Genomic DNA, 12,524 nt, shown 5'->3' with positions numbered 1-12,524 from the left:
GCTAACCACGAGTAATACGAGTATTTTACGGCATCGGAAGGCGTTTTATATGGCCACAGCCACACGCACATCGTGGCGAGGCGCTGTGCAGAAACAGTGTTTGCTTATGCCCAGCAGATGCTTCTGTGCTCCTGCTGCCACTGGCCGGTTTCTTTACTCCGCGTGAGGCGCGGCAGCTTGCTGTACGCCGTTTCCTGCTGGATCTTGCATCTTGCCATGCCAGCACAGCGGACCAGGTGTACAGGCTTCGCGGCTCAGCTGAGTTCTTGCTCGTGATGAATCCGTTTCCGTGTTCCAGCTCGTAGTGGCATGGTGCTGGCTGCTGGATCAATTCATCCAAATCTTTCCAAGTGTTGCTGCATGATTTATTTCCTTTTATCTACTATAAATTTTGTAGTATGCAGTGAGAATGGCATATGGATTAGTTGGAAATTTACAGGAATGCTAACAATGCTACTGATTTCCTAGCTTTGCTGGTTGACAGAATAGGACAGACCGCTGCTGCTTGTGCAGCAAATGGAGCAAGAGTTGATGTTGCTGATCTCTGAAACATGAACCATAACTGGATACAGATGGGAAGAAAGAATCTGACGCTTTCAACAGGCTATCACCATAATTTTACGGTTAGTGATGGGCCTGTTAAAGAATGACGGCACGGTCATCGGAAAGCTTCCTTTCGGTGCGTCAAGTAAGCAGGCATTACTTTTCAGAAAAGACAGAGAAGAAAAAAACATAAAAAGGGGAGCTAGTGAACCGGGCATTGATTGAGAAACCTGGCGTCTTTTCCTGCCACGGAAAAAGAAGTCTAGTTTCTTGCTAGCACCGGCAATACACCTACTCGGAGAAAAAGATGTGGCTGTTGGATCGCACAACCGTGCCTCATAATTCCCGGGAATTAGGACATGCAATAACTTCTGAAACCACGTCCGGCTTTGCTATGTGAAGCAAAGCTGCCGATGGAATCGACTTATTATCCTTGTGAACGGCCACTAAAAAGTTTGCACCGGCAATACAACTACACCACGTATAGCCTAGATTAAATGTTGAGATGAAACTTAATCATGCACGCCTGTCGGATCCCGAGACATCAGCCTCGAATTAATTAAAAATGCGGCGCGGTTGTCGACGAATTCGCTGACACGATTCATGGTGAGGTGGACATTGCTTGTGAGATCCTCTGAAAATTTTAGAAGCCACACAAGAGTTTGCTTTTGCAACGAGGCGCGGGCCAATGTTGCGGATGCGCCGCTGACTAATCGGCGTCGGCCCCGGATTTTCGATTAATAAGAGAGGAGATGGTACCAAATACGCGTGCATAAATCGTGTGACGAATTGCATCATGGATGACCTTAATAATAGAGGCAAAGTAGTTATACAATTAAGTGTTGAAGTGTCGCCGTCGGCCATCAACGGATCCACTTGAATCCACACGTGCTCTGGGCTAGAGATTATTTGAAAAGTACTCGATCTTGCCTAATGCACTATGTATAATCCCTGTTGGTATATGTTGCTCGTCACTGTACTGTGACGTTCTCTCGGTCAAATAGAAGTTGTGTTCTTGAGAAAAGGCTTCATCAGGGGGGGAAGATGTGCTCAGATCACAGATGGGAAAGGAACACATTACATCCAGTAAACCGAAGAAGGGAAAATAAAGGAATATTTCCTCTAATCTCTCTCGCTAAAAAATAATTCTCCCTCTAGATTTTGTTGAATTTTCTCGTTTGGTCATGCATGAAATGGATCGGAGCATCTCTGACAGGAAATCCGCACATGTACAATGCAGCACTAATCCATAGGATTTGAGACCATTTTCCCGAATCTCTTGCTTGCATATAGTACAGTATCCAAGACCAACATAAACCTTTTCCTATTTTCATCCAGAAAAAAAAAAGGTAAAAAGTCCTTTGAACAAGGCCCATCAGCATCCCTTTTCACGAGCAGTCGACAGCAAGAGGATAAATCCAGTGGCTGCAGTGGGTCAAGCTGCCGCTGTCCATCAACGTAACGGGAGCTTCGATCTTCCATCCCCAAACCTCGACCTGTTCTTGGAACCCTTGACGCATGGCCTTGCTGCGGTCACCGTTGAATCGCAGGGAGAGACGAATGGGCCTGTCATCCGGCCGTCGAACTCGTCCAGCTCGCGGTCGGCAGCGTCAAGCCATCGTGTCAAAATTCAGACGCCATTCGGCTTGCCTACATGCTTATCTTGCTGCCAAAAGTCATTTTTTTTTCTGGCAATGCTAGTGACTGTGTTCATGTTGGTGCCGGCTAAATTTGTCTGAAAATTTCAGCATACCACGAAACTTCCAATTTTTTGAAATTTCATGAATCTAGGCTCTCCGCGGAGGTCATCAACTGCGCACCGGACATTTCCAAGAACGAAAAGGTCAGGTAGAAGATGAAAGTTCCAACACTATTTCTCTGCACCTGATCTTCTGATTATGTCAACTGTTAACATCAAAATTCAAGTCTTGCTTGCCCATCAGAGCTGCAACTCCTGATTTGTCAAGGGTAAATTATTAAGGAGAAATCATTCAACGGGCGGGTCGCACATTAACTAGTCTATTATTTATCAAATGCTGCAGCTCTCTTTGAAGCGAACGAGTCAAGGAATGACTTTAACTTTGATGAGTGGCAGCGCTAGTACCAGCTGCTGGGAAATGTCAACACGGTTGCATCAAAGCCACGGCACTGCAAGTAGTGTCCCATGGACATCGAGACCAAAGGCGACCAACTATTCAGCGTCGAAAGATGAACAAATCGCATCCGCGGTCGAAATTTGGAGCAAACTGCTCCTTGAATTCCCAGTTACTAAGAAGAGTATGAGTGTTACAGGGCAGCGGCAGAGAATTCCAATCAATCATGAGAAAAGTATCAGTGTTCAGTAGTAGTGTCCCACAAACATTAAGACCAAAGGTGACCGACTATTCACCAGCATAAAAAAAAAGGAGATGAACGATCACATAGGCGGTCAAATTCCGAGAGCAGTTCGATCTTTGAATTCCAAGTTACCGAAAAGAAGAGGAGGAGTCCTAGGGAGCATGTACCGAGAGTTCAATGATGAGAAAAAGGTAGAACTGCCGAACTGTTCTTCAGAAATAGACCGTCATGAAAACCACCTTTTTTTTTCGGCGCCACACTGATGCTGGCTGCAAGAACATCTGATCTGACAAAAAGGAAATTGAATGATCCAAAAGAGAAACGGGGAGCACATTAAGCAGACGCGTCTCCTAAAATTAGGAAGGCGTTAATGGCCCAATCAAGGGCCAGCTTAGCGAATCAACCACTCCCGGCACTGAAAACGGCTTAAGGTTTGCGCTGTAATGGAGGAGGCCGAGGGGGTGGTGGGCCGGTACAAGTGGACAACGGAGAGGCGCCACCTGCCCCGGCCGGCCACCCGCCGTGTTTCTGGAGGAGATAGATGGCTGCTCCTGCTCCAGCTCCCCAAACCGAACCACCCCCACCGGCGTCAGCACGGCCACCGAGGACGGGGTCGCCGGCCACCAAACAGCCCGGCAGCGCCCACCCGCCCCGAGCGACGTGGCCGAGCTGGGCCCGCCTGTCGGGGACAGCGAGGCCGCCCCGCGCGTTCAGTTTCCTCTCAGCTGACGTCACCCGCGCCGGTTCCCACGCGCGGCTGCCGCGTGGGGCGGGTCGGTGACATGCGGGCCCGCGGCGGCGCGGGGGGCCACCGATCAGAAAGGCGTTTTGGGGGTGAAAAAGAAAAAAAGGAAAAGGGCTTTCGCCGTACGCGCAGAGAAGAGAAGGGAAGAGAGAGAGAGAGAGAGATCTCGCTTTCTTTACATCCTGCCCCTCGGGGAGTGGGAGAATTCACGGTCGCCTCCCTGCCTGCTGCCTTTCTCTCTCCTCTCCCAGCTGTGCTGTAACCGAGGGGGAGGAGAGAGAAATAACGAACGCCACCTCCCCTCTCTCTTTCTCTCTCCTCTGTCTCGTCCTCCCCCCGCTTCTTCCCCCCCCTCCCTTCCATTCCCAACGAGGCAGCGACTCGCCCGCCTGCCTCCCTCGCAATCGCGGCCGCGCGGAGGCCCGAGCCCAAACCCTAACCCTAGCGGCCCGGGCTCCGCCTCCGGCCGAGGGGGGCGGGCGCGATGGGGCAGTGCTACGGGAAGGCGGGCGCGTCGTCGCGGGCCGACCAGGACGACATCGGCGGGGTGGTCGCGCCGCCGTCCCCGCTGCCGGCCAACGGCGCGCCGCAGACGCCGCCGCAGCAGGCGCAGGTAGCCGCGCCCGGCACGCCGAGGCGCCGCAAGTCCGGATCGACCACGCCGGTGCACCAGACGCCAGGGGTCGCCTGGCCGAGCCCGTACCCCGCGGGCGGGGCCAGCCCGCTCCCCGCGGGGGTGTCGCCGTCGCCGGCGAGGTCGACGCCCAGGAGGTTCTTCAAGCGGCCCTTCCCGCCGCCGTCGCCGGCCAAGCACATAAAGGCCACGCTCGCCAAGCGGCTGGGCGGGGGCAAGCCCAAGGAAGGGACCATACCGGAGGAGGGCGGCGTCGGGCCCGGTGCCGCCGGAGGAGGCGCGGATGGGGCCGAGGCGGAGAGGCCATTGGACAAGACGTTCGGCTTCGGGAAGAACTTCGGGGCCAAGTACGAGCTGGGGAAGGAGGTGGGGAGGGGGCACTTCGGGCACACCTGCTCGGCCGTCGTGAAGAAGGGCGAGTACAAGGGGCAGACCGTCGCCGTCAAGATCATCTCTAAAGCTAAGGTGAGGGCACCAGTCCGGGATCATGGTTGTAGTATGCTGCTGTCAAATTTCACTTTAGGAAATTTTCAAATTTCAAATAGTAGCTGCTGCTGTTAAGGTAACCGGCACGCGTTTGCGCCAATTCCGTGGTAGTAATCGAAACTTAGGTGGTTGAATGGTCCAAATTTTACTTACTGAGGGATACGTCAGGGATTTTCTTTTTCAATTTTGGAGTTTTACTCTTTGGTTGGTTGGCATTGGCGCAGGAAGTAAGATAGGGAATTTAAGGATTTGGCATGGTAGCTGACTAGTTGCATTTTAGCTATGTGTTCGCTACTGCAATATCTTCCCTCCTTTTTAATTGTTCCAGGATTTTTAGTTTGAGACAGTAAGATTGTACCATGAAAGACATTTTACTGTTCCATTATCCAATCTTTTTAAAATGTCTGCACTTCTCTACTCAGCTAGATAGTCGGACTGGGGCGGGAACTGAGAATAAATTATCCCAATTTTTTGGTCGTGATACTGATTAGATATTTTTTGACAGTTCTAGGCAGGTTCAGTTGATCCTGGAAATCATCCTAATCTTATGTTCTTGTTAATGGGAAGATGATGCATGTAGAAACTTTAGAATGTTGAATAGTACAGTGATTGAAATTCTTGGTGACTTACCCAATTCTTGTTAGTTAAATTAATGATCAAATGATACAGGACATATCTTGACCTATGCTTTCATCCCCACCTTTTTATTTGGTGAATTAAGGCCTGTGCATTTTCTATTTGGATTCAGTGGTACCTTTAGGAAAACCTAATTGATTGTGCTGGACCTGTTAATCAGTCACTTGATTACTAGCTGAGCTTATATTTGATTCCCCCTTGACAATTATAGCTCTGATTGCAGCTATGGAGGCATCACGTGTTGCAATTTGCCAGTCACAATCAATGGGATGCATATGTGTGTAATAACTTGAAGCGGAGAGTGTGTAATAACTTGAAGCGAATATATATTCAAGGAGGCTACATATCCTAGATTTGATTTAGTAGGGCAAGCTCCATAGGATAGCATTGCATGAGTGTGACAATTAGAATTTCTTACATTGCATTATTATTAGACATTTCTTCAAGGAGGAGGAATATTAGACTGTTTGGCTAGATAAAAGAATTGATAATTTAACAGCTCTTTCAAATTTCAGAAATATTATGTAGTTGCAGAAATGGTTCTCAGGGACTTTCTTGTGTCACCTATTTTTTTATGAGGCTATGAAGTTCCCAGGACGCCACCTCTAAATTTGGCAACCTCCTGCTTGGAAAAAGGAAAATTGTTCATTCTTGGCAACAATTTCTCTGATATAAGCCATTTACTCAGTAAATATTTGTTGCCTGGACCCTTATTTGGACATGCTTTGTGATGCTTTCTTCTCTTTAAGTTCTGACCATGTAAATGTATATCACTTACATTTGCTTCTTTCTTTGGAGCTGTAAACATGGCCTCTACTTCTTACTGAAATGAAATATAATCTTTTGTTTTTGGTAGATGACGACGGCCATTTCCATTGAGGATGTTCGTAGGGAAGTCAAGATTTTGAAAGCTCTATCAGGGCACAATAATCTTGTCAAATTCTATGATGCATGTGAGGACGCCCTCAATGTCTACATTGTCATGGAGTATGTTTTTTTGTGACCTTTTTATATGTGATCTTATCAAGTTATAATTCAGAAATACTAGATTAGCCTTCTTTGGATACAACATTTGATCTCAGGCGGCTTCCAGCACACTTTAAAAACAGCTCCGTGATACTTATGCATTTCCTTATATCACTCCCTGCTAATCATATCCTTTGATGTGTGTGCTTAGTAGTATCAAGCATTCTGCATAAATGCTATGCAACACAACTTATGTAATACCCATCAGGTGGTGATGTTCTCATATTGTTTCTTTTTGAACAGATTATGTGAAGGTGGTGAGTTGCTAGATAGAATTTTGGCCAGGTACTTCCTACAATTTATCCATCTCTAGTAGCTGAATAGCAGTATATCTTGTTAATGCTTACCAAGTGTGCAAACTTGAACTATTGAAGAGGCGGGAGATACACAGAAGAAGATGCCAAAGCGATTGTTGTACAAATTTTGAGCGTTGTGGCCTTCTGTCATCTTCAGGGAGTAGTGCATCGCGATTTGAAGCCAGAGGTATGCTTGAACCACTTCGTGTATAGTTTGTATGCACATGCAGTCCCATAGGTGTTTGGTTGGGTTATTTCTGCCATCTCATTTAGCTGCACTTGCTGTTGTTTCTATTAAGTGACAGCAATAATGTTGTTGAACACTAGGCTGTCTTTTGTGATGCAACACAGTTGATATATTTCATTTGCACAGAATTTTCTTTTCACAACAAGAGATGAAAGCGCTCCGATGAAGTTGATTGACTTTGGTCTGTCTGATTTTATTAGACCAGGTAATGTACTCATAATTATTTGATATTTATCTCTTTATATGGCCTATGAGTTTACATTTATTTTTGCTCTTGTAATTATATTGCAAAAAAATGCATTACCTTTTTCATAGATTCATTCTAATTTTCTAATATGCACTTAGATAAACAACGTAGATTTCTCAGTGAGAATCTTAAATGAAAAAAATTGCAAAGGTGACAGAAACATTGATTGTTACTGAAGCATAAGTTCAAGTGAACTTCTTACAGTAGAAATCAGCTTGAATGCAAGTTTCAGAATTTTTATTGTGTGCTCAGGGTCAAGGATTTCATCACACATGTTTCATGTTTGTTTTTCATACTGTTCATACTTAATAGTGTATGCCAGTTAGCTCTTGTGGCGAATAAATTTTGTCCTATGCTGCAGTTTGATGAATGTCAGGCGCAAAGTAATTTGATTTTTTTCCTGAAATTTCTGAACATTAGGAACAAGTTTAATTCATGATGTTTTGTTTATGCAGAAAACATTTGCTTAATATTCATTGTTACATGCTAGGATCATGCTGTGTCTATATTGTAGATAAACATAGCATACATTCATATCTGAAAGTTTATTTTTACATGTTTCTTGGGGTTTGGAAGTTGGAATAGACTTATCACTATCAATATTTACAGTTAATTATTTTTTTCGCTCACTTCATTAACTCATTGGATACTTGGTTCTGTGTGTTCTGTGGTTTGTAATGCAGATGAAAGGCTCAATGATATTGTTGGAAGTGCATATTACGTCGCTCCAGAGGTTCTACACAGATCATACAGTATGGAAGCTGACATTTGGAGTATAGGTGTCATAACATACATTCTGCTCTGTGGAAGTCGGCCATTTTGGGCAAGGACAGAATCTGGGATCTTCCGATCTGTGTTGAGGGCTGATCCCAACTTTGACGATTCACCATGGCCTTCAGTATCGGCTGAAGCTAAGGATTTTGTGAAGAGATTTCTGAACAAGGATTACCGCAAAAGAATGACGGCTGTCCAAGCACTGAGTAAGTTACCACTTATGTGTATTTAGTGTCTCTCCGGGATTGTGATAATCACAGTATCTCACTTTGTTTTTTTTCTTTTAAGCATATTTTATTACCATCTATTTTTTGGAACTGCTAGTTTAATGCATTATGTACTTATGTGGTAATAAAACCACAAATATGAAGATACTTTTCTTTACCTGTTTGCAGCTCACCCTTGGTTACGAGATGAACAAAGGCAAATTCCATTGGACATACTCATCTTCAGATTAGTTAAGCAATATCTTCGTGCCACTCCTCTTAAACGTTTGGCATTAAAGGTACAGTATAGACTTCCATGGCATTAAGTTTTCTTTTTTCTTCATCGATCTTTGTTGATATAGCAATATGCAATTGATAGGTGTGTATGTGCTTAATGTGCCAAAAGGCCATGTAGCCCTCCTAAGTCCCAACTTGAGAAGTTATAGAAGATGGGTGCATAAGCACATATTTTTCTAGTCATGGTAGACTGATAGTAAACGTTTTTGCTAAGCTTTATTCTGTATTTTTGTTTTACTTTATTTTGTGATCCTGTACCTTTTCAATTTATCATGAGCGACTGATGCTGGATGTTACTTTTATTTGTCATCATATTGTTCCTAGTGGCAGGTTGTTGTGTAATTTGTCAACCAGATTTCACTCATTAAGGTACTATAGTAACAGTTAATTTGTTACTTTTTTTTTTGGTCACAGGCACTATCTAAGGCTTTAAGGGAGGATGAGCTTTTGTATCTTAGATTGCAATTTAAGCTGCTTGAACCTAGAGATGGATTTGTATCACTTGACAACTTTCGGACGGTGAGTTATGAAGACATTTCAAAAGCAGAACACTCGTTCATGCCTTCCTCTGCACATTATGTTGCATGTTCTAACTTCTAAACTCCCATGGTATACCCAGGCCCTTACAAGATATTTGACTGATGCTATGAGGGAATCAAGGGTTCTTGAGTTTTTGCATGCGGTAAGGGTTCGTCACTATGCAAAGGATTATACAGTGATGCTTATCATATCTGCTCATAGTGACATTGCTGTAAATTTTCCATCTGATTATCTTTAACTGTAATGTTAAAACGACCCCTTGCCTAATTTTGAGCTGCCGTGTTGATGCTTAAAACATGTTGCTTTTGTCCTTTGTTTAGAATTCTTTTTGCATTTTGTGGCAGATTTTTTATGTGCGATATTTATTATATTGATTGTTGAAGCTACTGATCTTGCTTATGCCTCAATCACAGTTGGAACCACTTGCCTACAGGAGGATGGACTTTGAAGAATTCTGTGCTGCAGCAATCAGCCCTTACCAGCTCGAGGCTTTAGAAAGGTGGGAAGAAATTGCAGGAACAGCCTTTCAGCACTTTGAACAAGAGGGCAACCGCGTTATATCAGTTGAGGAGTTGGCACAGGTATTTAACAGATGTGTTTATCCTCTGGGTCAACATTTTCAGCACGTGCATTTGGATTCATGTGAAGATCACCGCCTTATTTTCTTCATTCTATATTTAGGGTGGGGGGGGGGGTAATTGAGTAATCTGACATCATCTTTCTGTGTGTAGGAACTAAATCTCGCGCCGACTCATTATTCCATTGTGCAAGACTGGATCAGAAAGTCAGATGGCAAGCTAAACTTTCTTGGGTTTACCAAATTTTTGCATGGTGTCACGATACGGGGCTCAAATCCAAGACGACACTAAATGGTTGCAAATTGTATTCGCTTCTAATTTAAATCCTCTCATTCACATTACATGGCCCTGATTGTTGTGACCCCTTCCCTCTTGTCGTCCCCTTCCTTCTGATCAATGATCATTCTTCCTCCTGTTTGTTATGTCGCCGGCTGTTGTCATCATAGCTTTTGTAGAGTACATGTAAAGATCCTTGTAATGAAGGCGAAATCATATGGTTTGCTCAAGAAATATAGTGTCATGTGTTCCTTTTTGCTCACCAAATTTGAACCATTATCCGTGGACACAAACTTGTATATCAAATCCCGGTACTGAAGTTAATATAGTCGCTCAGTTTATTAACTTTTCAAGCACGTGTAACTCCCCACTGTGCTACACCGTTAAGAATTTCAGCCTGAGATTGTCTCTTGAGCTCAAACATTCTCGGTGAAATATCTTATCGGCTTGTGAGCTGCGCCTGTGTTACAGAGGAATTTCCAACAATACTGCTCAAAAATTCAATTCTACTGTTTGAATACTTGTAAGATTGTGGAACCAATTCATGTCGATTGACAGCTTTGATGGGCCTGCTACAGCGTTACATATCGGGCCTCCAATGGTGCTACAGGCTGGGCCATGTTCTCATTATGCAAATTTTACAGGCCGGGCCATGGTCTCATTTAGGAACGGCAATTTTCAAATCAAAAGAGACATTTCCCCGCTCCGGTGCGCCGCCCGCCTCCCTCCGCCCCCGGCGCTGTCCGCCTCGGAGGCTCCCCGCCTCCAGCTGTTTTCAGGGGTTCCCATCCAGAAATCGACCGGAATTCCATGGCCGTACGGTACGACCACCGATCGATCCCGTCTCCAGCTGGGCACGACTGCTACCCGTCGTCCTCCTGCTGAAACCCTTCGTCTCTTTCAGCTCGTCATCAGGCGGAGTGCCCTGCGCCCACGGCATGCATCTGGGCGGCGGAGCCGGGAGCTCCTCCCCCGCCGTTCCCGGCGGGCCACGAGATGGACGTCGCTGTCGATCCTTGCCCGGGAATAATGGCGATGCTGAAATTGCTGGTGAGCAAATTCCCTCCCGTTCATGGCGGCGCGTGCGATCCTGTCTGGTGGCGGGTTGAGTGAGTCCCTCCGTTTCGCTTTCGCGGAAAGGAGATGGCGTTTCGGACTGTGCCTCTTGGCCTGCGAGAGGGGAGACACATGCAAGTCGCTCTCCTCGGCTTGGGGCCGGCCGTTCGGTTGGGCAGCCATTGCTGTCATCTATGCTGCTCGTCGTCCCGGACCTGGAACAGCCGTCAGCACCTATATTTGACCATTTTTTTTCAACTCAAAATTTTATCCACTCTACCGAAGATGATTGCAAATCTATACACTGGTATAAAAAACACTTTTGAAAACAAAAACAGTAAACGTTGTTTTCGTCGTCTAACAAGCGTCAAAGTCTGAATGACTTGAGATACATTACATTTACATATATTATGCAACACATTTTTCCTTTCCGCACCAAGGCGATCGATCCAGCATGGATAATGCCATGCTGCAGTTGTAGCCAGCATTCCTTTTCAAAAGAAGAAGAAAAAAAAGAAGAGTTGCAGCTAGCATGTAGGCATCTCTGTGATACGGATAGGAGTGCTGTCTCTGTTAGTATCTTGGAGCCATCATGGAAGCAAGACTGAAAATCCAGGCGATGGGCCACCTGCATGTGAGCAGAGCTGGTCCTGGACAAGTACAGCACGGACAGAGTCCGCAAACATAATACGTTTCCAAATCCACACACCCAAACAAACGCCGTGCCAGAGACGTGTTTCCGGCTAGAGATGTTTCAGAAGCAGAAGCAAGCAAGGCAAACAGTACGCTTGCCAACGAACGAACATGTTCCTGAACCTGGCGTTGATCATTGATGCTGAGCCAAAGGTCTGAAACGGATTTGTTTCCATGGACAGAAAACCAGCGCAGGAGTGTTCAGATAAGCTGCTAGCTGCTTCTTCACCACTTGGACACGGGAGGAATCGAATACTTTGCGGTCTTTTTCCGGGAGCGCCAAGAAGGTCAGCACCGGAGCAGTGTGCCATGGTTCTGAATGTCAAATTCGAAAGCGAAGATCATATCGGTTTCGCCGTTCTTTCTCAATTGTTCTGGAGATCAAGTTGTACTTGTCGAGCACAAAGAGATGAAACCATGCAGCAACATGGAGTGATCTCTTGGACCATTGTGCACAAGTCTTGGGCATACGCTATACATGCCAAACGGCGACCCTACTAGCAAGTAGCCTTCCAGTATATCCAAGCGCTGCCTCTGAATACATGTAGCCTGATCCTATACAATGAGCGTAGATGTGGCCATGTCCATGAGGAAGACATCTGTTGCAAGTAGGCCGCGGCCGTTGAAAGTTGACGACGCACGCGTGGCGGCAACCGGAATCCAACTTCAACTCTGCACCTGCTGCTGATGAACTCTATCTTAATCTATCCCAAGGAAATGGAAACCCCTGTTCTCTCAGCAGCTTAGTTAGGCTTTGCCAACATGAGCTTCTTCATGCATGTGTGTGTGGCTGCAACTGCAAGAGATAGCATCGCCAGTTTTGTAACTCCTGCAACTGCAATGACTTAGAGAGATGCATGTGTAGACAAAAACAACAACATATACGAGAGGCCAAAAGTAGCTTTAC

General features: G+C 45.6%; 1 protein-coding gene across 2 annotated transcripts; it reads left to right on the top strand.

Moving 5' to 3' along the window:
• Positions 1 to 3,899: 3,899 nt before the first annotated feature.
• On the top strand, positions 3,900 to 10,196 carry LOC112889341 (CDPK-related kinase 3-like). Of its 2 annotated transcripts, XM_025955916.1 has the most exons (11): positions 3,908 to 4,724; positions 6,238 to 6,368; positions 6,651 to 6,692; positions 6,782 to 6,890; positions 7,077 to 7,155; positions 7,881 to 8,177; positions 8,367 to 8,476; positions 8,889 to 8,993; positions 9,094 to 9,156; positions 9,428 to 9,595; positions 9,746 to 10,196. In XM_025955916.1, the coding sequence occupies exons 1-11, from the start codon at positions 4,110 to 4,112 to the stop codon at positions 9,881 to 9,883; spliced, it is 1,857 nt and encodes a 618-aa protein (XP_025811701.1). In that variant the 5' UTR covers positions 3,908 to 4,109; the 3' UTR covers positions 9,884 to 10,196. The 2 variants fall into 2 exon arrangements, with proteins under 2 accessions (XP_025811702.1, XP_025811701.1); XM_025955917.1 differs by lacking the exon at positions 9,746 to 10,196 and having other exon boundaries at positions 3,900 to 4,724; positions 9,448 to 9,595.
• The last annotated feature ends 2,328 nt before the right edge of the window (positions 10,197 to 12,524 follow it).

This window comes from Panicum hallii, chromosome 4, assembly GCF_002211085.1.
Source record: "Panicum hallii strain FIL2 chromosome 4, PHallii_v3.1, whole genome shotgun sequence".
Lineage (NCBI taxonomy): Eukaryota > Viridiplantae > Streptophyta > Magnoliopsida > Poales > Poaceae > Panicum > Panicum hallii.
The sequence above is the reverse complement of the archived record's forward strand: the minus strand, read 5'-3'. Positions and strand labels throughout refer to the sequence as shown.